Source organism: Pipistrellus hanaki (assembly GCF_964339955.1).
Source record: "Pipistrellus hanaki genome assembly, chromosome: 12".
Classification (NCBI taxonomy): Eukaryota; Metazoa; Chordata; class Mammalia; order Chiroptera; family Vespertilionidae; genus Pipistrellus; species Pipistrellus hanaki.
Window position 1 is genome coordinate 37,115,352 of NC_140514.1, and position 23,765 is coordinate 37,139,116.

General features: G+C 39.6%; 1 protein-coding gene across 7 annotated transcripts in view; it reads right to left on the reverse strand.

Moving 5' to 3' along the window:
• The window catches only part of AAK1 (AP2 associated kinase 1), a 135,914-nt gene that overhangs the window by 20,205 nt on the left and 91,944 nt on the right, over nt 1-23,765 (reverse strand). For 6 of the 7 annotated variants that reach the window (XM_084901185.1, XM_084901184.1, XM_084901183.1 and 3 more), the window contains exons 12-17: nt 22,986-23,284; nt 19,913-20,173; nt 16,811-17,043; nt 15,163-15,320; nt 14,327-14,431; nt 9,750-9,845 (exon numbers count right to left, since the gene is read on the reverse strand). In XM_084901185.1, coding sequence (XP_084757311.1) covers nt 9,750-9,845; nt 14,327-14,431; nt 15,163-15,320; nt 16,811-17,043; nt 19,913-20,173; nt 22,986-23,284 — 1,152 coding nt within the window. The remainder of the gene's footprint in view (nt 1-9,749; nt 9,846-14,326; nt 14,432-15,162; nt 15,321-16,810; nt 17,044-19,912; nt 20,174-22,985; nt 23,285-23,765) is intronic. The other variant, XM_084901186.1, reaches the window with a different exon arrangement.

Here is a 23,765-nt window from a genome sequence, read left to right on the forward strand (position 1 = left end):
AAATGTCCACATTCATAGAAGCACCACTGAAATAATGATGTAGAAAACATTCCCACCACCCCACAAAGTACCTATGTGTCCCCTTTCTAATCAATGTCTTCCTCTCCCCCAGACTCTGGTGACAACTGATCTGTTTTCTGTCCTGATAGCTTTGCCCCCTCCCTCTTTTTCCCCCCTAGGATATCCTATAAATGGAACCATAATGTATGCAGTTTTTCTGTCTGGTGTATCAGTAGTTTGTTCTGTCCTATTGTTGGGTGGTGTTCTACTGTATAAATGCACATTTTGTTGATTCATTTACTAGTTGGTGATGTTTGGTGTTTCTAGTTTTTTGCTATTAAAAAATAAATGCATATGTCTTTGTGTATTCATATCCCTTTTGGCTCAGTTTTGAATCTCTCTCTTTTTTTACTTGCATTTAGAAATGGTTTATAACTCACCAAGAGGATATAATAAACCATGCCCAAGTCAATGTCAACAATCATTTATTGTCTGCCAACTGAGAGTCTGTGACATGCTATTACTTTTGATATCTTGTGACTAAGAAACAAAAGGATAACAGAAGCCACCAGATTTATCACACCTGGTAACTTAATGTTATTATATGTTATCTGGGTGAAAATTATTTGCATCTTTTCAGAGCCATCCATCAATCTTTTAAAAAAATGTTTTTATTGATTTTTTAGAGAGAAAAGAAGGGAGGCCACATAAATTCTATAACTTGCCCAGTTAAAGGCCAACTTAATGTTACCAGGTGTGATACACACTAAGACTCACAATTCCTTTGACCCTGATCCATCAACAACTATCCATTTACCTTTAACCTATTAACACTAGAGGATTAACTTAAAACAAAGTAATAAATCACAGAAATGTGTAGAAAAAAGGAAAGTAATAACTCATATGTCCTTTTGCTTATAAGACTGAGGCCACATAAATTCTATAACTTGCCCAGTTAAAGGCCAATTATCAACAATTTTCTATCACCAAAATAAAATGCCATTAAGATAAAACTAAAATTAAATTGTTAGAGATGAATCTTTATTCTTCTAGGCCGTCAGAAATTGAGATAAGTAAAGACTAAGCTGATATTGATTGCGGGATAGAAATCAAACTTTAGGTGACTTGTAAGTTAGATAATCTATAACTACACAGATGAAATAATGAGTTTTAGTGTCTTGGCAAGATCATTTGCTTTGGTATAATTAACACATTGCAGAAAAAGACATCTTAATATGTGAAACCAATTTACCACTTTTGGAGTACATGGCATGTAGCTATCTTTGAATTAAATGATAACATGCTACATTCCTCAGATACACCTGATTTATATTGAAGAACGCAAGGAGGTAAAGAAAAAGCTTCTTTAGCAGGGAAAAATACTCAGGGTACTAACCAAGTATACAGTATAATCACATCAGCATTAATCTGAAACTATATTTGACATTTTATTACAATATCTTAAAATATCTTTGACAATTTTTAGCATACAGGTGAAAATAAGGTTTTCCCCAAAAGTCTAAATTTTTATTATGAACGTTAGCTTTGTTTTATTCCTCCCAAAAGCTTCTCTCACTTAAACAAACAAACAAACAAAAAAATTAAAAAACCACAATTTTTTCTTTCACTTTTAGCACTCATATATTTGCAATTTTGTAAAGCAATGGGTAAAAAGTAAAGACCCAAAATTACTTGCTTGTGTTAAATGCAGCAGTTTATCTTGGTGCCAAACAGCAGACTAGTATTCTTCCAGAGTCTTAACTGTAGCCTCATCCAGGGACTCACTGTGACCAGAGGTAGTTCCTTAAACTTCTGACCCTATCTCCTCACCCGTCAAATGGAGAAACCTTCCCATAACTTTTTGTATTGGTCACTTAAATATCATCATTTCCTCAAAGCGCCCCTAAACCCCAACATTACAGAAACCTTCCGGAGCACTCTGTGCTTGCAGTCCTTACAACATCACTGAAAGTGGGGAAGGTGTCTTATTAACTCTGTATCCAGTTCTTGGTTCCCTCTAGTTACTACTCTCTGTCACACCTCTGTCTTTCAGCTTCACTGGGAAGGTGGGAGCAATAGGGGATCAACTGGAAATAGTCAAGTATTTCAATAAGAATCTGATTATTTTATTAGCCATTAGCAAAAAGTATGTAAGAGTATTAAAAAAGTACATGTGTGCATACATGTGTTGTGGAGAGATGAAATGGAGTAGAGATGGGGTAAGATGCTTGTTTTCTGACCAAACCTCGAAGTAACAGGCTATCACATAGGTAATCACTGCTGCTTGGGAATACTCAAATCCTGGAACTACGGCAGGGAGTGGGAGGGGGCAAAGTAATACCGGTCAGAGAACGGAAGTGAGAGTAAGCCTACAGCATCTGAAGGTGGATGGAATGTGCAAAACCAGTTTCTTTCACTCCTAGTACCCTCGAAGTAAGAAAAGGCTCTCAGGGCTGGTCCCCAGGCACCATTATAGCAACATTCATCATTTACATTTGTAGAATTTAATGTCAGACATTTTCATTTATCATTCACATAAAACCCTGGGTTTGGAAAGAACAGAATTGAGGACAATGGAGATCAGAGACGGTGAGAATGTATGAATTGCCCAAAGTCATGGACGGGACATGGTAGAGCCTGGATTAGACTTCCACATGCTATCAACAGGGCCTGCCTATATCTATCAACATAGGAGAAAAAATCCTCACATAGACATGGCCCCGGGTACAATGGTCAAATTATAAAAGACATGTTGGCATTGGAAGGAACCTCAAATCTTATCCAACGACTCGCCTTCCCATTTGCAGATGAAGAAACCAGCTTCAGACAGGTAAAATTAGCTCAAGAGCTTATGATAAGAATGCCACATAGCCAGCTAGGACTAGGACCCAGATCTTCTATGCATTAGAGATCCATTCCTTTACTTTAACTAAGGCCTCGATTGTTTTAAAATGTAGAGCTATCTTAGAGGAGATCACATTAAAGCTATCAATGTGGGGGGTTTTGGTCACTGTAAAGGAAGAACTTGAGAACAGGGTGTAAAGGGAGGCACAGGAAAGGCTATAGGAGGCTGACAATCTACAAATCATAGCCTGGAGGCCTCCCATGTGCTTCAAGGACTGGCCTTGGTATCCTTCGTTTTATGAATTCTTTCCTCTCTCTGAAGGTTTTATAAAAATACTCCGAGGCATGTATCATGAGGGTGGGTGGATGGGTGGAAAAGAGCAGTGCAGAAAAGAGGGTGGTGAATTTAGGAAACTGTGCTGGAAGGGTTCTTTAACATCCAAAACCTTGTTCAAGCTTCACATCGGCATATCACGACTTGTTAATATGTAATGAACAGAGACTTCTAAAAATTTTACATGAATCATGAAAAATGACTTCTCTGAATACAAAAGCAAAGCCCATCTTCTGGGACAGTTCACACTGAAATGTATAGACTCACACTCCAATTCTCAATTATACAAGGTGACAGACCAGTAAAACCCAGAAATAATTATTTACTGCATTTTACAATGATTTAATCTTCCTAAGAAACATTTTACAAGAGTTTCCCATCTCTTCTGTGTTAGAATCACAAGTACTTGATGCCATCATATTCCATTATGTGAAAAGTAGTGGGCAACTCTGAATAGAAGGGAATGGTCCAGTTCTGAGGCTGATTCTGATAATTTAATTTAGTTACCTAATTTTTCTAAGCATCAGTTTTCTCACTTGTAGACAAAGAATAAAAACTACTTTAATAGATTGTCAGAAATTAATGGTGTATTTACAATGTGTGTGTGTGTGTGTGTGTGTGTGTGTGTGTGTGTGTGTCTGTGAGCGCACTTGTGTATATCAATTAAAGTGCTTGGTACATAAAAGAAGATTAACTTTTCTTTTAGGATTAGATGAGGGATCACCAAACCACTAAGCCCTGAGATTACAGATTGAAAATGGGTGAAATTCCATTTTCACCCTCAAACCTTGTTATGAGATTAGAATAAGCAGAATTCTTTGAATAAAATGAGAGAAGGAGGCAAAAGACCTAGGTTCTATATTAAGTTTGTATGACACTTTGGATCTAAGTTTTCTTACCGATAAAATGAAGATAAACTTAAAAGGTCCCATCCAACATGAAAGAAAAAAGCAGGAAGTAGAAACTTAGAAGATGGATTATTTAGAGATGAAACTGGAGAATAAAATAAAATTCATTTTATTCAAAGAATTCTGCTTATTCTAATCTTCTAATAAGGTTTGATGTTCCCACTTGTAGGATCTGAGCGTGTCTGTTTCTTATACCTTCACCAAGCCTGAGGTTGTGGTTGTTTTTTTTTCCCATCTTTACCAATTTGCAGCAAGTTTCAGCATCTCATCCTATATAATAAGAGAGGAATATGCTAATTATCCGTTAAGCCATGAGGTGTAACCACCAACTGTGTAATGATGGGATCACAGATCTGCAGGTGGGTGGGGCAGCAAACTACAAGCAGGGGGCAGAGAGCTACAGGAGGGGGCAGGGCAACAAGCTATGAGGGGAAATAGGGGGAGCTATAGGAGTTGTTTTATAATCAGTTTGTCTTGTATTTATCAGAATGATAAGCTTTCTGAAAAAAAATGCATTTACTAGTAATTTATATTTGTTTTTTTAATTAATTGTCTGCTCATATTCTTCTGTTGGTGGTATTTTCCAATCACATTCCCATTTAGTATACTCAGCTATTTCTCATGTTTCTAGGGTTCCCAAGTAAAAATAAGTCAGATTGAGTTTGGAGAAGCACTGAAATCAAGGTTAAAATACTGAGAAGGTGAACTCTTCAAGGACAGTACATACAGAATTAGTTAACATGGGCAATGGAAATGGAGAGTGGTCTTAAAGGAGAGGATTATTAATACTTTGAAATTAAGGGATAGGTAAGAGAAGGTACCTTCCTCTCTTTTCTTAAACAAAAGTGGCATTGGAGACTGGGGAAAGAAAGAAGGAAATAGTTGCTAGAGTTAGAGGTAGGAATTAATCCATTTCAGGTTTTTCTCTTATACCTCTCCTCTCAAGACTTTGTTATTAAAAATGTCAACTACAAAAACATATCAACTACAAGGCAAGAAGGTAATAAATCCTTCATAAGCCAATCTAAGTTTACATCATCAAAACCATTTCCTACCATGAGTCTGGAAGGTACTGCAAGTTGTGAGTTCTCTCTTAAATTTCAAAAGGGGCACTGGCTGGGAACCTCAGGTGGTTAGAGCAGTGGTCAGCAAACTGCGAGCCGTGGTTTGCCACTCTGTTGATTAATGAGTTTGCCGACCACTGGGTTAGAAACTCATACTGATAAGATAAAGTTACAGGTCCAATTCTGATCGGGGCATATACAAGAAATAACCAATGAATGCATAAATAAATGGAACAATAAATCGATGTTTCTCTCTCAAGTCAATATATAAATTTAAAACATATATCAAAAGAGAGGATAAGTATATCTGTTTATTATAGGCCAATAAGATTAAGGGCTTGCTCAAGGCCCACTCCAACCCTAATTAGGAACACAGGTATGAGGAATCAAGCAGGATGAACTTACCAACACAAAAGGGCCCCATCAAAAATAATGATTTGGTTGCTACACCTTGGTGGCTTTGGAAATTTACTTCTTCTCTAATTTGGGTGTAAGCCCTGAAGTCTTGTGATGAGAGATGCTGTTTTTAACATCTAGGCACTCTAAATAGTTCCTATCACTGAGAAACCAGACACTAAAATTTGTAACAGCTGCAAGTTAGAAGCAAAAGTCAACAACCATGCCCCATTCCAAGTTCATTCTAGAGAACTGAATTTGCAGGCAGACGAACTTTGGAGAGTAAAGACACGTACTATGATCAACCTTGACAGAAGCTGGAAATGAGGAAAATGCCAGGCAAATAGCTCTGATAAGAATGCCTTGTGAGCACACAAATGCTCAAGCTGTGATTTTTTACACTAGATTTTTTTAAAAAGTTTTTTTAAAATGATGCTTTGGAAAATAAAAATGAAACAAATCCAATCATCCAGTGCCCCTACTTTAACCATCATTCTATCAAGGAAGTCTAACAGCTCTCAGCTGTGCCAAGGTTAAAGGTTTAACTTAGAGGAAGTTTAATTTCCTATGGGGAAAAAATCACTAAGACATTAAGATAACTAGAACTGCCACACTGGAAATAAGGATCTTGGATCAAAGTTGTTATAGCATTTCCTATCTTTATACTAATTTAAAGTTTACAAAATGATTTCAAATACATGGTTTCATCTGCACCTCTTGAGCCACTCCATTAAGGTAGGTGTTAATATTGCCAATTTTGAGAACACAGTTTAAGTAAGTGATTTGACCAAAATCGCCCAGCTATTAAGTGGCTAGACCCTAAGTCTTACAAGTTCAAATCCATTTTTATATTTCCCCAACCCTTATATTTAGCTCTCTAGCCAAAGGCTTTATTGATCCTGGAACTTCCCCAAAGTCAAAGAAACACTGATACGTTGCTTTATGTTTCAGACACACTGCTGGGGGATCTTGCTCGGGGGACAGGCCATGAAGAGAGGATGTGGAACAGCACAGACACCATAGCACTGAGGCTTCACTTCCTTCCGCTGGAAAATTCCTCAACATACTTACCATTCAGTGTTATTTGTAGGATCAAACGAAATTATATATGATAATGTTTTAAAAGCATAAAAACAAATGCTAAGACTTTAAAATACATGTATTTGTCAGGAGACTAAGATTTCATGATTCTTATTCTCAAGAAGGCTGAGTATGGAAGGTAAGCAAGTATGTAAAACAAAACAAACCTACCCAAAAACCTGACTGGTGCACACACTGAGCTGAATGTAGTGACAAACTGGTTGCTTGGCAGGGGGAACAGGAGGTGGGGAGACTCATTTGTGGTTTGTGGAGGTACCAGATACCCTAAACTCTTAGCACTTTGCTCACTCAGACATTTCAAGCCACTAAAGAAGGATATAGGGGTCTTGGATAAGAAACTATATAACTGAATGGTGCTATGGGCTGAACATGAAAAGAAATAAAATAATCATAGACACATAACCACGTTCAGATCAAATTCTGCAGGGTACCGTGAAAGGCTGGAGCTGAACGATCTGCTGAGCCTAGCTATCAGGCTGAGCCTGGGGTTTGGCAGCTTCCTGAAACTGTGGGCTGTGCCTTCATTTGTACACCCTCAAGGAATGGGTGGGGGCCTGGCTGGGGCTTGGCAGAGACAAAGATGGAAGGCTATGAGGCCAGTAACCTGGTGTTTGGGAGCTGGGACAGAAATGGAGAGTAATGGGCCACCAGAAGCCTTTCAGCCTCAGGTTTTACTTCATTCATTCACCCAGTCTGCAAATATTCATCGAGTACTGACTTTCCCTGGCAGTGTTCTCAACACTGGCAACAGAGTGATGAATGAAGATGGCAAAGTCCCTCCCTCAGGACTCTGACATGTAGGCGAAGAGAATCAGACAACAAACAAATGAAAAAAGACAATGATAAACACTATGAAGAAAAAGGCCAGGACATGTGACTAAGTGCCCGTGGGACCACGCTGCACCTTTCTGAGAAGAGAGTATTTAAACTGAGACCTAAAGGTAGAATGACAAGAAACAGAGCTGGAGGAAAAGCTTTTTCAGGTAGAGTACCAGCAAGTGCAAAGGCCCTGTGGTTGGAACAAGTTTATTCTATTAAAGGAAAGACTGAGGGGAAGAGGCTACCAGCTCAGGTTAGAGGAGTAGCCAAGGGCAGGATCAGTTAGGGCCTTTAGGTCCTGATAATAAGTCTGGATTTTATGCTCAGTGATACGAGAATTCACTGGAATGCAAAACACTGATATGTTGCTTTATGTTTTCAACACACAAGTCTGGTCAGATGAACCAGGAAACAAAGCATTCTTGGAATTCTCTATTAGAATGTTTCATTTTTAATAGATTTTCCATTAAAACCCAAGAGGAGTCATGGCTTAATTGGTATTAGCAGGAGTCCTCCAGAATGAGAGAAATCTGGAAGGCCAGGAGACAGGAAAGATAACAATAAAGAAAGTAATCATGGCAGCCAGCTGGCTCTAATGGCCCCAGGTTCATCTTCACACCTTCTAATTGTATCTCTAAAACCTGGAGTTGAGCCAAAAACAGTTTGGCTCAGTGGATAGAGCGTTGGCCTACAAACTGAAAGGTCCCAGGTTCGATTGTGGCCAAGAGCATGTACCTTGGTTGTGGCCACATCCCCGGTGGGGGGTGTGCAAGAGGCAGTTGATTGATGTTTCTCTCTCATCGATGTTTCTAACTCTCTATCCCTCTCTCTTCCTCTCTGTAAAAAAATCAATAAAATATATTTTTAAATAATAAAATAAAGCCTGGAGTTGATATCCTGAGTCACCAAGTGCATGTGCTTGGCCCCTCATCCTTAATCCAAAAGGTTCCTATGCAGCTGCAGAGCACAGCTACTTTCGTGGGCTTCATCCTCTGGCTTGTGCCAAGAGGCCACCCTTTCAGCATATGCAGCCATGGCTGTCTAGGTAAGAGCAATGCAAGAACCTGAGGAGTGTCAGAGGAAGAATGCCGTAATAATCCATTTTTCTTGTCTGATCCTATGACTGCTACAACAGGGAGGAAAAAGAGATCAATGGAACTCAGCTTGAGTTTGTAGTCCATCCCTTTCCAGCCTTCTGCTTGAAACTAGCCTGGCTAGCTCCTGAGAGATCTGATTACTTTCTTCTCTTTTCTTTAACTGTCCTTTACTGAATCATTCCTCAGTAGTTTTAGATATATTTTACCTACATTCACCATCTAGGTCCAGCAAGCTATAATGTTACACAATAATACCTGATCAAGGCAAGTTTTTGCTTCCTTTCAGAATGATCAACAAATTGCCTAAAGAAATAAAAACTATCTTGGTGCCCTAGCTACAATCTGTCTTAGTAGGGAGAGGGTATGAATATCACAATCACTTCCAATCTTGAGGCAATTAATCAAACACCTTTAACATTTGCGGGGGGGGGGGGGGGGGGAGTGTGAGAGGAGGGGAAATTAGTCAGATCCTATCAGTTTAAGACCAAGAATCAGCAAGGGAAAAACTGGAGAAAAGGAAAACCACCACCAGATGCTTCGAAGGAGCTGGATCTATTTGCTTTTTCAAAGGCATGGATAGAGATGAGAAAAAGCGGCTTCTGTTCTTCACATCACGCTTCTCCACCCCTCCCCAAAAGGATGGGGAGGAGAGCAGGAAAGAAATCTTTGGCATTCAGAAACTGCAAATTATGTTCCAAAAGCTGTTTCAATCAGAGCACACTAACCATTTCTTCCTGTTTTTGGACTGCTCACTTAAAAAATCAGGATACGGTAGATTTAAAGGGATATTTGAATTTATGCAGTCCATTTCACTCCACTGATGAAGAGTTAAACCCAAAGGTTTTCAGGTAGTGGAAGAGCTAGATAGGAAACTCAGGTTTCCTGACTCACATTTCCTATCAACTTTTATTATGCATTTCATATTATAAAATTAAAGTATATTACAGGAAAATAGCAACTGGACAGGAAGTAAGTCACCCATTATCTACTCATCATACTATTAACTACTATTCACATTTTGTTCCTTTTATCACATGCTTATAGGCCTTCCCCAATATTGTTATAATCATTATTGGACTAATATGGAGTTCAGATCCTTTTCATGGAGTGTTTAAAACCAACTCTCAAGAGACTCTGAGACATAAGAATCAAGCTGGTTAACCTAAGATCAGTTCTATTTACCTACCTGGTGCATCAGGTACTTGAAGAGGAATGAAAGGATCAGACACACTTAGAAGTGGGAGGCTAGAATCCGCAGCCTGTCCACCCTTCCTTTTTTCAGCTGGAGTTGGTTGGAAGGGAAGGATGGGTCAAGGAGAGAGAAAAAAGAGAAAAGCAGAAAATATCAAGTAAATCTAGATGAATTTACTAATTAACCCATTGGTTGGCAAACTCATTAGTCAACAGAGCCAAATATCAACAGTACAACGAATGAAATTCCTTTTGAGAGCCAAAATTTTTTAAACGTAAACTTCTTCTAACGCTACTTCTTCAAAATAGACTCACCCAGGTCGTGGTATTTTGTGGAAGAGGCACACTCAAGGGGCCAAAGAGCCGCATGTGGCTCGTGAGCCACAGTTTGCCGACCACGGTATTAACCCAACACATCAAATTAGAGAACAAGTATAAACTCAGAGGTAGAATAAAAAGGGATAAGTGGATATAATAGTGTAACAGAAAAGTATGTATGAAATATATAATCTGGTCCTTGCAACATATTCTAAGATGTAATTAATAACAAGGATATTCATACTTCTGAAATTCCACTTTTCCTTTTGTGGAAACCCACAGTGATCTTTTTCAAATCGGTACAGCAATTACTGTCCATATTGCACGTTTTGGCATGCAAACAAACATTATCTATCCTGTAATCTAGCATATATATAGGTACTTCTATGTAACCATTACCCTCTTGAGGTGTTGTATCACTAATATAGTTCTAGGCAAACAGACAGGAGGAGACAGACTGCTTGCCTCCCGCAAAGTTAGACAACCCCTAATCTTTAGACTACATCTTACATACTATTGGCATTGATTCTATATTTGACAAACTTATAGATTTACAGAAATCTATGCACCATATGGGATATCAGAGTTTGAAGAGATCTTAGGATTTTCTAGTATAATTTTCTTATTTTTCAGAAAAGGAAATATAGCCCAGAAGTTAAGAGATTAGCCAAAGGTACACCAGCAGACCTAGGATCAGAACCCAGGTCTCCTTGTTTCTACTTTACCATTTTTTTACGATGCATTTTAATATTCAGTTTGCGATGCCCAGCTGGGTGGGCTCAGTGGTTGGAGCATTGGCCTACACTCTGAAGGTCAGGGGTTCGATTCCCAGTCAAGGGCAAGTACCTGGGTTGCAGGTTCGATCCCCAGACCCAGTTGGGCCCATACAGGAAGCAACCAATCAGTGTCTCTCTCTCACATTGCTGTTTCTCTCTCTTTCCTTCCTTCCCTTCCACTCCCTCTAAAAATCAATGAAAAAAATATCCTCGGGTGAGAATTAACAAATAAAAGAAAAAAGAGAGAGATATTTAATTAAAAACATTAAGATATATCCATATAAAGGCATTTAATGCAGGTATTTTTAAAGTCATATTTTAGAAGATTCTTTAATAATATGGGGGAAACATGCCAGATTTATTAAGTGAAATAAATAGGTTTTAAAATATGATTATAAAAAAAATAAAAATAAAAAAATAAAAAGTATATGATTATAAAGATGTACAGAGGGGAGAAACCAGGATGGTGCCATAGTTAAACACCAAACTGCAGCCTCGCACAACAATATCAAAACTACAACTAAGAGACAAAACAGACACCATCGAGAACCACAGGAAAGCTGGCTGAGGGGAAATTCTACAAGAAGGAAAGAGGAAAGCACATCGAGACTCAGGAGCTGCAAAAGGCTGAGGTATGGATATGCGCATGCACACACGCAGAGGATGGGCGACTGACTACACAGCGGCTGAGTGCATGGCTGGCTTTCTAAAGTGGAGAGAGATGGAAGCTTCCCAAGTTCACTCCTGAAGTTCATTCCAGTCCCGGGCAAGACTCTGGGAACCCAAACTCATTTTTGGGGGAATCTGGACTGTCAGGAAAAGAAAAAGCACACTGAGACTCAGGGGAGCTGTGGAAGGCAGAGGTGTGGAGGCACGCGCATGCAGAGAGGATTGACTGTTGAGTGCACAGGCGGCTGAGTTTTCTAAAGTGGGAGGGAGACGGAAGCTCCCGACTGCGCTGAACTCCAGTACTGGGCGAGTTTCTGGGAAACCAGACTCATTCAGGGGGAAAAACTGGACTATCTGGTGGCAAACGAAACTCGAGGGTGGCTTTCTCTCAGAGGTGCTTGCAGTGATTACCGAGGGACAATGAGACCCAGGGGCCTCATAGGGCAGGGCTAATAGGAAGCCAAAGCTGTCTGCTCCACCCTGAGACTCTGCCCCATCCACGCTGAGCACAGTCTTCTCCCATAAGGGTGTCTCCAGCACAGAAGTCCTCCCAGTGTAGACACTGCTGATCCTCACAGCCAATTGGCCTGGAGGTCAATTCCTCCCAGTGATACCAACAATCAAGATTTAACTACAACAAGGCTGTGCACACAGTCCACAAAGGGGTGCACCAAGAGTGTCCACCTCAGGTAACTGGGAGAGGTTGAGCCACTGGGCAACATTGGACACCTAATACACAAAACCACTTTATCAACTCAGGGAAGCAGCCAAAATGTGGAAAAGAAACAGATCGCAAATGAAAGAAATGGAGGAAAACAAACGACTGGATATAAACTTCAAAACCATGGTTATAAGGTTTTTCAAGAATTTCCTAGAAAAGGCTGATAAATTTAGTGAGACCCTCAAGGATATGAAAAAACACCAACTAGAAATTAAACATACCCTGACGGAAATAAAAAATATTATACAGAGACTCAACAGCAGTCTAGAGGATCGCATGAATCAAGTCAAAGATTTGAAATACAAAGAAGCAAAAAACACTCAACCAGAAAAAAGAAAAAGAAAAAAGAATCCAAAAATTTGAAGATAGTGTAAGGAACTTCTGGGACAACCTCAAGTGTACCAACATATGAATTATGGGGGTGCCAGAAGAAGAGAGAGAGAGAGCAAGATACTGAAAACCTATTTGAAGAAATAATGACAGAAAACTTCCCCTATATGGTGAAAGAAATAGACTTACAAGTCCAGGAAGCACACACAACCCTAAACAAAAGGAATCCAAAGAAGACCACACCAAGACACATCATAATTAAAATGCCAAGAGCAAAAGACAAAGAGAGAATATTAAAAGTAGCAAGAGAAAAACAGTTAATTACCTACAAGGGAACACCCATACAATTGTCAGCTGATTTCTCAACAGAAACTATACAGGCTAGATGACAGTGGCAAGAAATATTCAAAGTAATGAATAGCAAGAACCTAACCAAGTTTACCCAGCTAAGTTATCATTCAGAATTGAAGGTCAGATAAAGAGCTTCACAGACAAGAAAAAGCTAAAGGAGTTCATCAGCACCAAACCAGTATTATATGAAATGCTGAAAGGTATTCTTTAAGAAAAAAAGAAAAAAAAGGTAAAGATAAAAATTATGGATAACAGATACATATCTATCAACAAGTGAATCTAAAAATCAAGTGAATAAAAAATCTGATGAACAGAATAAGCTTGTGAATATAATAGAATCAGGGGCATAGAAAGGGAGTGGACTGACAATTCTCAAAGGGAAAGGAATGTATGGGGTGCAGGAAGAGACTGTACAAAAATCGTGGATGAGGACAGTGCAGAGGAGGTAAGGGAAGAGGGCGGGGTGGGAACCGTGTGGAGGGGAGCTATTGGGGGAAAAGAAGGAACAATTGTAATAATCTGAACAATAAAGATTTATTAAATTAAAAAAAAAAGATGTACAGAGATTATTAATCTGAGGTCTAAAACTATACAAAATTATGGTCACTTGCTTATTCATGAGGAGAAAATCTATAAGATTCATTATTTTCACATAGGTAACTGTCTGTGACCTTAAAAAGGTTAAATATCACCAATAGATATCAAAATAATATCCCTGTGCTAATTGCTCAGTGGTGAAATCATGAAGCTTTTAACTTTCTTTTCTATGCTTTTCAATAAATTACTAAATTTTACATAAAAAATATGTATAATTGTTATTAATAAAGAGGAAAATTCACCCTAACCAGTTTGACTTAATGGACACAGCACCAAAGGGTCGCAGGTTCGATTCCAGGTCAAGGACACATATCTGGGTTGTGAGATCACTCGCCACCCCCAGTCGAGGCACATGTGGGAGGCAACCAGTTGATGTGCCTCTCTCACATCGGTGTTTCTCTCTTTCCCTCTGTCTCTCCCCCTCCCACTTCCCTTCCACACTCTCTCTGAAAAGCAATGGGAAAAATATCCTTGGGTGAGGATTAACAAAACAAACAAACAAAAAATACACAGCTCAGCATAGTCTCAGTGTGATGCTCCTCAAAATTTAGAAATATTTGCTTAAAACATGTCTATGGACTAGACAGAACAAATCCTATATATTACCATCAGATCATCCTGTCATTTTAATTGAAAGTGACGTTACATCTTCTTTATCCCTATCTTTTTTATTGGAAGTCTTTGGAATAAAGGAAAATACTAAATTACCAACAGGGTTTTGGGCTCATTGTTACAGAGTTATCTGTGAAGTGGGAAACAGTGTGAAGGTGACAAGAGTGAGTTTGTGTTTCAGGTGTTTGCCATACTAACCATTTCCAGCAGAAAACGAAGAAGTGGCAAAAGCATCACTTTGGGTTGATTGAAAGCCTGGGATCAAACTCTCAGCTGAGCCTCCAAGCTTCTCAGGATGTTTGCCTGGAGGGACACAACACCATTCAGTTCACGCCAGCAGAATCACAGAACACATCCTCAGAGCACTCTCTGCACTGACTTCTAGACTTCATTCATTTTTTAGTGTCTTATGGTGACACCTCAGCCATTCAGAGGTCCTTGTATAGTCACTACAGTAGCTGAGAGAACCACTGATAAATGAAAGGAGGTTTTAAGAATCAAAAGAGAGAACGCATCAGTTTTGCAAGAGGGAAAGCATTCTGAAGATTGGCTGCACCACAATGCAAATGTAATTAACGCCACTGATCTATACATTTAAAAATGGTTAAACCCTAGTCCGTTTGGATCAGTGGATAGAGCGTAGGCCTGTGTACTGAAGGGTGCTGGGTTCAATTCCAGTTAGGGTCACATGCCCAGGTTGCAGGCTCAATCAAACCTTTGGGGGATCCAAGCCTACATTTTTTAAAAAAATCCTCACCCAAAGTTATTTTTTTGCCATTGATTTTAGAGAATAGAAGGGAGGGAGGGGAAGAGTGAGAAACATGCCTCTCCCATGTGCCCTGGCTAGGGCCCAAACCTGCAACCTAGCTACATGCCCATGACCAGGAATTGAACACAAGATCCTTCAGTACACAGGCAGATTCTCAGTGACGTAACTCACAGAGCCATACCGGCCAGGGCCCCAAGTCTACATTTTTACATGTATACTCCTAAAGAATAAGATTTCAAGAATCACATAGATACCAATTACTCACCTTCTCCCAGCTTGGCAAAGTCCTTATTTAGCAGTTCTTCAGCTGTGAGTTTGGAGAAATTGTCATCATCAAAGGGATTCCACGTAGAACCTTCTGAAGGATTATAAACATTTTGTTGGGAAGTCCGAGGAGAGCCTGATGGAGTGGTGGTTGCAGACCTAGGTAAGTTCCCACCCCCACAAAATAAGAAGACATATAAAAGTTGAAAAGGTTCAACCTATTTTCTCTTTGTTTCAAGAGCAAATTCTTTTCCAAGTCAAACCATTATTTTCCACAGTGGTTTTAAAAAAGGGCTTTCCATGGCAACTGGACAGTCTCTATAGACCCCTTTTCCACTGTGTGTAAAATAAATGTTTCCATTTTCTTAATGATTCACTATCTCCCACTACTCCTTTAATCTGCAAGTCCTTTCAATTCAAGATCCCAAAGCAACCTATTGTGCATTTTATGGTGCCCACTATAACCCACAATAATGGACCCCGAAGGGCTAGGACTGATGCCTGTTCAAGCTGCCTCCCATCTGTTGGATCTAGCATGCATAAAACTATGGTCACCTATCACAGTTAAAGAAAAATAAAGACCACCATCTTGTGCTTCTAGGTACCATTACTTAATTTTATTCTAAGTCTCTCTTGATGCCCTTTGCATTCAGCTAATGAGTTAAAGATTTTTAACTTCAGAGTATATGGTTCCAAGAAAGCTGAGGGCCTAAAATTGCATTTACTTCACAAACATTCATTGCAATCTACATCTACTTTATATCAGGCCCATAGCTAGTCACTGGATTTGCAAAGGTTGCTTTAGACATAATCCTTGTCTTGGAGGAACTCTCAGGCTGTCAGCTAGATGAGATACTCATATAGACATACAAATAAATAATGATAATACAATGGGATACGTGCACAACAAATTATAAATGACACCAGAGGAAGGGTTAAAGGAGAGGTGGCCTCTGACATTGATCTTCATGAATAGATAAGCAACTCCTTAGTGTAGGGGTGTCGAACTCAATCAGAGAAGGGGCCAAAATCTAAAATCCAGCCTAAATCGCGGGCCGAATGGTCTACTGAACAGTCATAAACTGACAATGTCATAAACTGACAGCGGAGTGCAGTGATGACAGCGCGGTGAGGGCCACATTGCAAGGCCTGGCGGGCTGGATTTGGCCCGCGGGCCTTGTGTTTGACACATGTGCCTTAGTGGACAAGGAGGACAGTGCAGTTAAGGGAGAGCGCATTGGCTGAACAAAGCACTCGTGAAGACGGAGAATGACAAGTCCACCAATGTGAGGCAGAAGATCTTTGGTCTGTTAACCAATGAGTTCAAACAGTATCCCACAGGCAACCAGGGGGGTGGTGGGGGAGGGAGGTAAGATTTTCAGCATGAAAACTTGGTCATATCAAGAATTTAGAAAATACTCTGTAAAACATGTACTAGATGAGAGAACGGAAACAGTGACACAATAGGAAATTATTTCTTAAGATCAGTATGGTTTATGCGCTACAGGCAAATTCAGTTTCTTATTAAACACAGATGCATACCACTGCATATACATCTACACACAAACATATGCAAAGAATCACACAGTAACAGCCCACGGCAGACCTTGCCCACAAAGTAAGAAGAATAAAGGAGAAGCATCACATACTTGGACTTATTGAGACTGGCCTCAGCTGCAGCTGCCTGGAGCAGCTGGGTTGATTTGCTGGCAGGGACCCCAAAGACTGCACTGTGGGTTACGTCACTGAGAATCCGCCTGTGTCCAGCACGTTGAGTCTTGGGGGATGATGGAGGAGTGAGAGATCCAAGTTTCTGTCCCTGGACAGTTGGAGGTGGGGTGGTCTGAACTGTTGGCTGTTGTCTTACTGGGGCTTGTATTTGCTAGGAAAAGAAATGAAAAATGTTCCAAAACAAAGGAAAAAAACCCAAACAGATTAGCATAACAAAAAATGCCATATGAGAGCTAACGTAGAATTTAAATGGCTGAGTTTAGCAGTAACAACCTGAAAGAAAAATAAACATTAGGTTTTGATAACCTGAACTGCAACTTTGGGACTGGTACCAACAAGGTATTTATCTGGTACATATATTCAAATCTTCATCAATGACAATATATAGGTTAACCATATGCAATTTAGCCCAGAGCATAAAACTACAGAAGCTATTCAGATTTTTAATGGCTGCAGTTGGGTTATTGAACAATATAGGTTGCTTCCATTTTTTTGGCCATTTTAAAAAAGGTGGCCACAAACATCTATGGCATACAGCCATTTTCCTTTGTAGATTATTGCTTTAAGATGGCTGCAGTGTATACTTTTGTTTCAATATATTTTTTATTGATTTCAGAGATAAAGGGAAAGGGATAAAAACAGCAATGTTGAGAGAGAATCACTGATTGGCTGCCTCCTGCATGCCCTCTACTGGGGATCAAGCCCTCAACCCAGGCATGTGCCCTTGATCAAAAGCAAACCTGGGACCCTTCAGTCCACAGGCCGAAGCTCTATCCACTGAATCAAACCAGCTAGGGCTGCAGTGTATACTTTACATTCACTCACCTGCTTCTCTAGGTAAGTTCTGCCAAGAGTCATTGGAGAAAGAGATGACCAAAGCTGGGAAGCTCTCCAGCTCCTGGCACAAGCATGTTCTGCTCCTGTTCCCTTTCCACCCCCTTAACCAACTATCACTGAAAAACATTTTTTTTTTTTTTAATCCAAGGAACATGGAGAAGTTTCACAATTCATTCCCAAGAGAGTAGATACTTTTGTCCAGTGAAAGCAGAGAGAACCTCCTAATAAATGTTGTCTGTAGGAAGTTTAATCATCTTATCCCCCCAGGTAAGCATCTGTTATTATTACCCTGAACACAGATCAGGACTCTCTGTTCTGGTCCCAGCTCTGCTGCTATCAGTCTGTGTGTCTTGGGTAATGCCTTTCTAGGCTGGGCCTCAGTTTCTAATTCCATTAAGTGAGGGGTCTGGATTAGATGATTAAGATCTCAATTAGCGCCCTAGCCAGTTTGACTCAGTGGATAGAGCATTGGCCTGCAGACTAAAGGGTCCCAGGCTCAATTCCAGCCAAGGGCACATGCCTGGGTTGCGGGCTTGATCCCCAATCCCAATAGGGGGTGTGCAGGAGGCAGTCAATCCATGATTGTCTCTCATCATTGATGTTTCTATCTCTCTCACTTCCTCTCTGAAATATATATATATATATATATATATATATATATATATATATATATATATATATATATATATTAAATATATATATTTAACAAAAGAAAGAAAAAAGATCTCAATTAGCTACATCATATAGTAATTTTTAAAAAGCACTTTTTCATTTAACAAAAGGAACTTCATCTCTTATTAAAATACAGAGAGTAGCTATCTACTTCACTCCTGTGGGAAGACTAAAGTTTCAGAAACCAAGGTGTAAAGACACTGAACACACTCTTAGCTGAGACTTAAAGAAGATAATCTATTTATGGCATTGCTTCCTTGGAAGGAATGTAGGTTTTCTGGTTTAAGATGGGCCACAAAACTCTAAGAGAACTCAAAAAGATGGTTTTCTATTGTTCGTCTAGTAGTTAGACTTCCCTGGGAATAAGGCAGTAGCTGTTATATTCTATTGGCTGGGTGTGTAAAATGTCTTTTTCTATCACTATAAAATTATCTATCACTATCACTCAGAAAACTGTGAGTACAAAATTAAGAGCACTTATTAAAGGCCAAAACACAATGTGTTTGAGGATGTTGACACAGTAAAGGTCTATCAGGAAAGGATGTAGTGATCCTGATGCTATATTCAGCCATTATCTAAAAGTAGACATGTTCAATTTCTATACTGACAATTGGGCTTGAACAATACTTAGATGCTCTGGTGTCCAAAGGGATTAGGCCATGGCAAATGGGCCCAGGCAAGCAGGCCCTCTTGTACTGCGGCAACAGCAGGTTTTTGCTGCACAGTGTTTTTCAACCTTTTTTGGGCAAAGGCACACTTGTTTCATGAAAAAAATCACGAGGCACACCACCATTAGAAAATGTTAAAAAATTTAACTCTGTGCCTACATTGACTATATATAAAGTAATTCTCTTGAATAGGAATCAAATAAACACAAAGAAAGTATTTTATAATTACTTTATTATGAAATATTAAGTAAACAAAATAGTGAAAAATTATAAAATTCTTGTCTTGTCTGCACCTACGGCACACCAGGCAACATCTCGCGGCACACTAGTGTGTCGCGGAACAGCGGTTGAAAAACGCTGCTGTATGGTACACTTGATTGAGGTAGCCAGTATTGTCGTCCAAGACAAAGAATAAACACAACACTGTCAGGACTCAGGGTAAATGTGGGGGTTCATATGAACCTCCAAAGACAGAAAAGACCACAATTGCCAAAATGCCCCTTGAAGAAGAGAAAGGAACTAATTCTAATCCCACCTAGGTCCTTGACTGCTCAACACAAGAGACAATGAACAGCTCTTTCTGCCAGCCTAATTTCCAAGTAATAAATTAAACATTCATCTTCACCAGTAGCCTAGAGTTATTTTTTAAAAAACTTCTACCATTTACCGAATACCTCATCCTGTTCTTGAATATATCAAGAAAAGATAAAATATTTTAACCACAGATGGGGAGTCAGCCTAGTTCTAGGCCAGAGGCCACCACACCAGCTGCTACAACCTGTTTCCCAAGCCCTCACTACATTTCCCACTTCTTTTGCTCTCTAAGCCCTGGCTGATTCTTACCGTTGGCTCCTGGGCAGGGGATTGCTGCGGGGCTGCGGCTGGCTGAGCCTGGGGCTGCTGTACTGCGGCAACAGCAGGTTTTTGCTGCATAGCAGCCTGCTGAGTCAGCAGCTGTTGCTGCTGCAGGTTTGTGGCCAGCTGCTGTTGCTGCTGCTGCTGCTGGTAAAAGTTCTGTATCAGCTGCTGTTGAGAGCTTCCTTGGGACACTACAGGGAACTGGGCAATTGCTGGTTGCTGGGTTGCTGGGTGTACTGCCTGAAACTAAGCAGGAGAAAGGAGCAAGAAATGAGGAGGTGAATAAAAACCTGTCACAATAACAACTAAGACCAGTGATGAAGCCAAAGGCAAAGGAAGGCAGAAGTCTTGTAACTTGGCTTGAAACTCCTGAGGAGAACCTGAAGACATTAAAACAAACAAAGCAGCACCTTACACTGCCAGGCTCCCTCCACTACACTATGCCGCCTCCTGTACCGCAGCCCAGCTCCCATGTGGGCTTCTATGCCATGCCTGAGGGTGTCCATCTCACTACACATCTGTGATTCCATAACGTGGAGTGTAACAGAAGCTAATAAATGATCTCCCAATCACAGAAGTAATTCTCCTCATAAAGGGATCTGGAAGTAGCCAAGATTAAAATTCTTCCCTAGAAGAACAGGATGAAGCAATGATGACACTGAAAACAAAACAAAACAAACATAACACACCAAAAACCTAAATGTTAACCCAACTATTAAAGTCATCTCTTTCTGAAAGTTATTTCCCACTAACTTTATCTTTACTAACTCTCCAACTTTAAACATTCAAAATAGTCAGATTACACTTAATGACATTTTATTATATATTGGTAATGAATTGTGTCAAGTTATAGTCTCTTATAAAGCATCCTAAAAATAGAGAAACTTCTTTTCTGTCTTTCTCCTACCCACTAAGGCACACAAATAGAGCTCAAACAAGGGCCTACTGATAAACAAAACTCCAAGATCTTGTCTTTTAACATCCCAAATATTTTAAAAATATATTTTATTGATTTTTTACCGAGAGAAAGGGAGAGAGAGAGAAACATCGATGAGAGAGAAACATCAATCAGCTGCCTCCTGCATACTCTCCACTGGGGATGTGCCCGCAACCAAGGTACATGCCCTTAATCGTAATCGAACCTGGGACCCTTCAGTCCGCAGGCCGATGCTTTATCCACTGAGCCAAACCAGTTAGGGCCCAAATAGTTTTACTTCATTAGAGAGCTAACTATGCATGCTGTTTGCCTAATAAGGTAAAGTTAAAGGGTTAGCAAAGAAGCAGATGTCAGTAAATAGCTGCCTATTTATAACCGTAAAATGCTGGAAACAATCAAATGTTTATCAACAGAGGACTGATTGAATAAACTATCCTATATATCCAGCTCTCTAATTGTAAATAGGAATGAAGATTACCTCTTATATGGGATAGAGGAGATAGAATTTTGCATATTTAACTTTGAAACTATGTAAATATTTTACATGTTCGCAAAACAAAATTTAAAAATCAATAACTAAAAATCAAAAGCAAAATGAAGCAAAGAAACCCATGTGTCAAATTAATAGCCAAACTTCCCAGAAAATAATATGCTAAACATTCTAAGGGTAAAGAGGGCAAAGAAATCTTAAACTATTTTCAGTAATCCTATTGGTATTGTTATCTTGAAACTATAAAGAAAATAAGTAATATGTTAATGTTATTAGGAATCAAGACTTTGATTAGAAAAATCTATCTATCTATCTATCTATCTATCTATCTATCTATCTATATAAAAGCCTAATATGCTAACTGTCCCTTCAACCGTTCAACCAGTCACTGTGACAGCGCACTGACCACCAGGGGGCAGACGCTTGGACCTGTAGGTTAGCTTGCTGTTTGGGTCATGCTGTTTGGGTCATGCTGTTTGGGTCATGCGAGACTGGCTGGATACACCCTGGAGGCAACTTCCTGAAGTCCCTCCACAGCCTCTAAAATATTTCTTCTAATTAATTTCCTTTTAATGTGCACGAATCCATGCACTGGGCCTCTAGTACAAATATAAAATCTAAGAAGTTAAACAAAAATCCTATAATTACACATCTGAATTAGGAATATAAATTTGAATTCATGGTATATATCCTATTAAGAAAACAATTTTTTTTCCCTAAATTACTGTCCACTGAAAAGGTCTAAAAACAATAACCCATTAGTAAAGAGTATCCCTACCATAAAAAATGTGGTTTCTAAAGACCATTTCCATGAAAAGGAAATGAAGCTCCTTAGAGAAATGGCTGATTTCAGGTTAAGTGTAAAATGAGCTAGGAACAACTTGTTACAACGAATAGCAAGGAAACCATAAAGACTACTGGAGTTCCAGCCAAAGAATCTAGGAGCCAATTTGAAGACTTTCACTGGACAAAGTTGGGATGCTTTGAGCATCAAAATAAACAAAATTTTAAAAAACTACATTGATGGACACATATCAAATATACTAAGATCCACAAGTTCATCATGATACTAAAACAAAAACCTTTGGATGACACTAAGAACAAACTCATTCTGAAACTGGTAAAAACAGAAAAAGAACCATAATTTTTTCTGCCTTTTCTGCACAAACAATATCTTAGGGTAATAAAATAGTTGGTGAAAAAAATTCTTTATAGATAAATTCCAGCCCTTAAATGAAAAGGAAATGCTAGAATATTATCATTTGCCATCCCTAATAAATTAATAGACTTAGGAAATAATTAGCAATGACTGCTAAGCTGATGGGGAACATCATGGATCAAATGGACAACACCAAACCCACTTATTGATCTTAATATTATTAAAAGAGAGGACAACCAGACATTATATGCCCCTGTGGTGATATAACCAGAAAAACAAAGAACAATCAAACTGAATGGAATATTGAGCAAGCCTCAGGAAATTACCAGTTTACACAGGGGATGGAGAAACATATTAAACATCACCACAGGGAAGCCATCAACCAAATCCAGAATGTGGAAAATTCTACAGGACAAGAGACCCAGTGATGACTGGGATATGCAATGCAAAGGTTATACTCTGACCACCTTACCTGTTGAGCCTGTGCCTGTGGCTGCTGCTGCTGCTGGTAAAATGTGCCTGCTGGCTGCTGTGATGGTGGTGGTGGAGGTGGCTGCTGCTGCTGCTGTTGCTGCTTGAGGAGTTGCTGCTGGTGCTGGGGTGTGGCCTGGGCCTGAGTGGGCAGACCCTGGGCAGGAGTGGAAGGCGTCTGTTGTGGGGTGGGTGGAGCCTGTGGCTGTTTGGGCTGGGATTGTGGTAGAGGCTGGCTGGCTGGAGGCTGAGTTTTTGATTGGGGAACATTGGCTAAAAGACCAGGCTGATTGCTGGGTCCTGCAATGAGAATAAATTCCATGTAAGAGCTCAACACTATTCCAAAAATAACTTCCCTTCTTGCCAAAATAAGAAAGAGGGGGTGATAAGTGGACAGATAACCCCCAAATCCATGTGCTCTTTACTGTCTTTGCACCTGGAATGTCCTTCCTTCTTGCTAATCTATGCACTTTTTAAAAAGTATATTTTTATTGATTTCAGAAAGGAAGGGAAAGGAAGAGATGGAAATAGCAATGACGAAAGAGAATCATTGATTGGCTGCCTACTTCATGCCCCACACTGGGGATAGAGCTCACAACCCGGGTATATACCCTGACCAGGAATTGAACCGTGACCTCCTGGTTCATAGGTCGACGTTCAACCACTGAGCTATGCCAGCTGGGCTGCACTTCATATTTTTCAAAACAATGATCAACAAACAATTCTATATTTGCCTCCTTCAAAAAGCTTTCCTTTATTCACCATTCCATTTAATTAATTA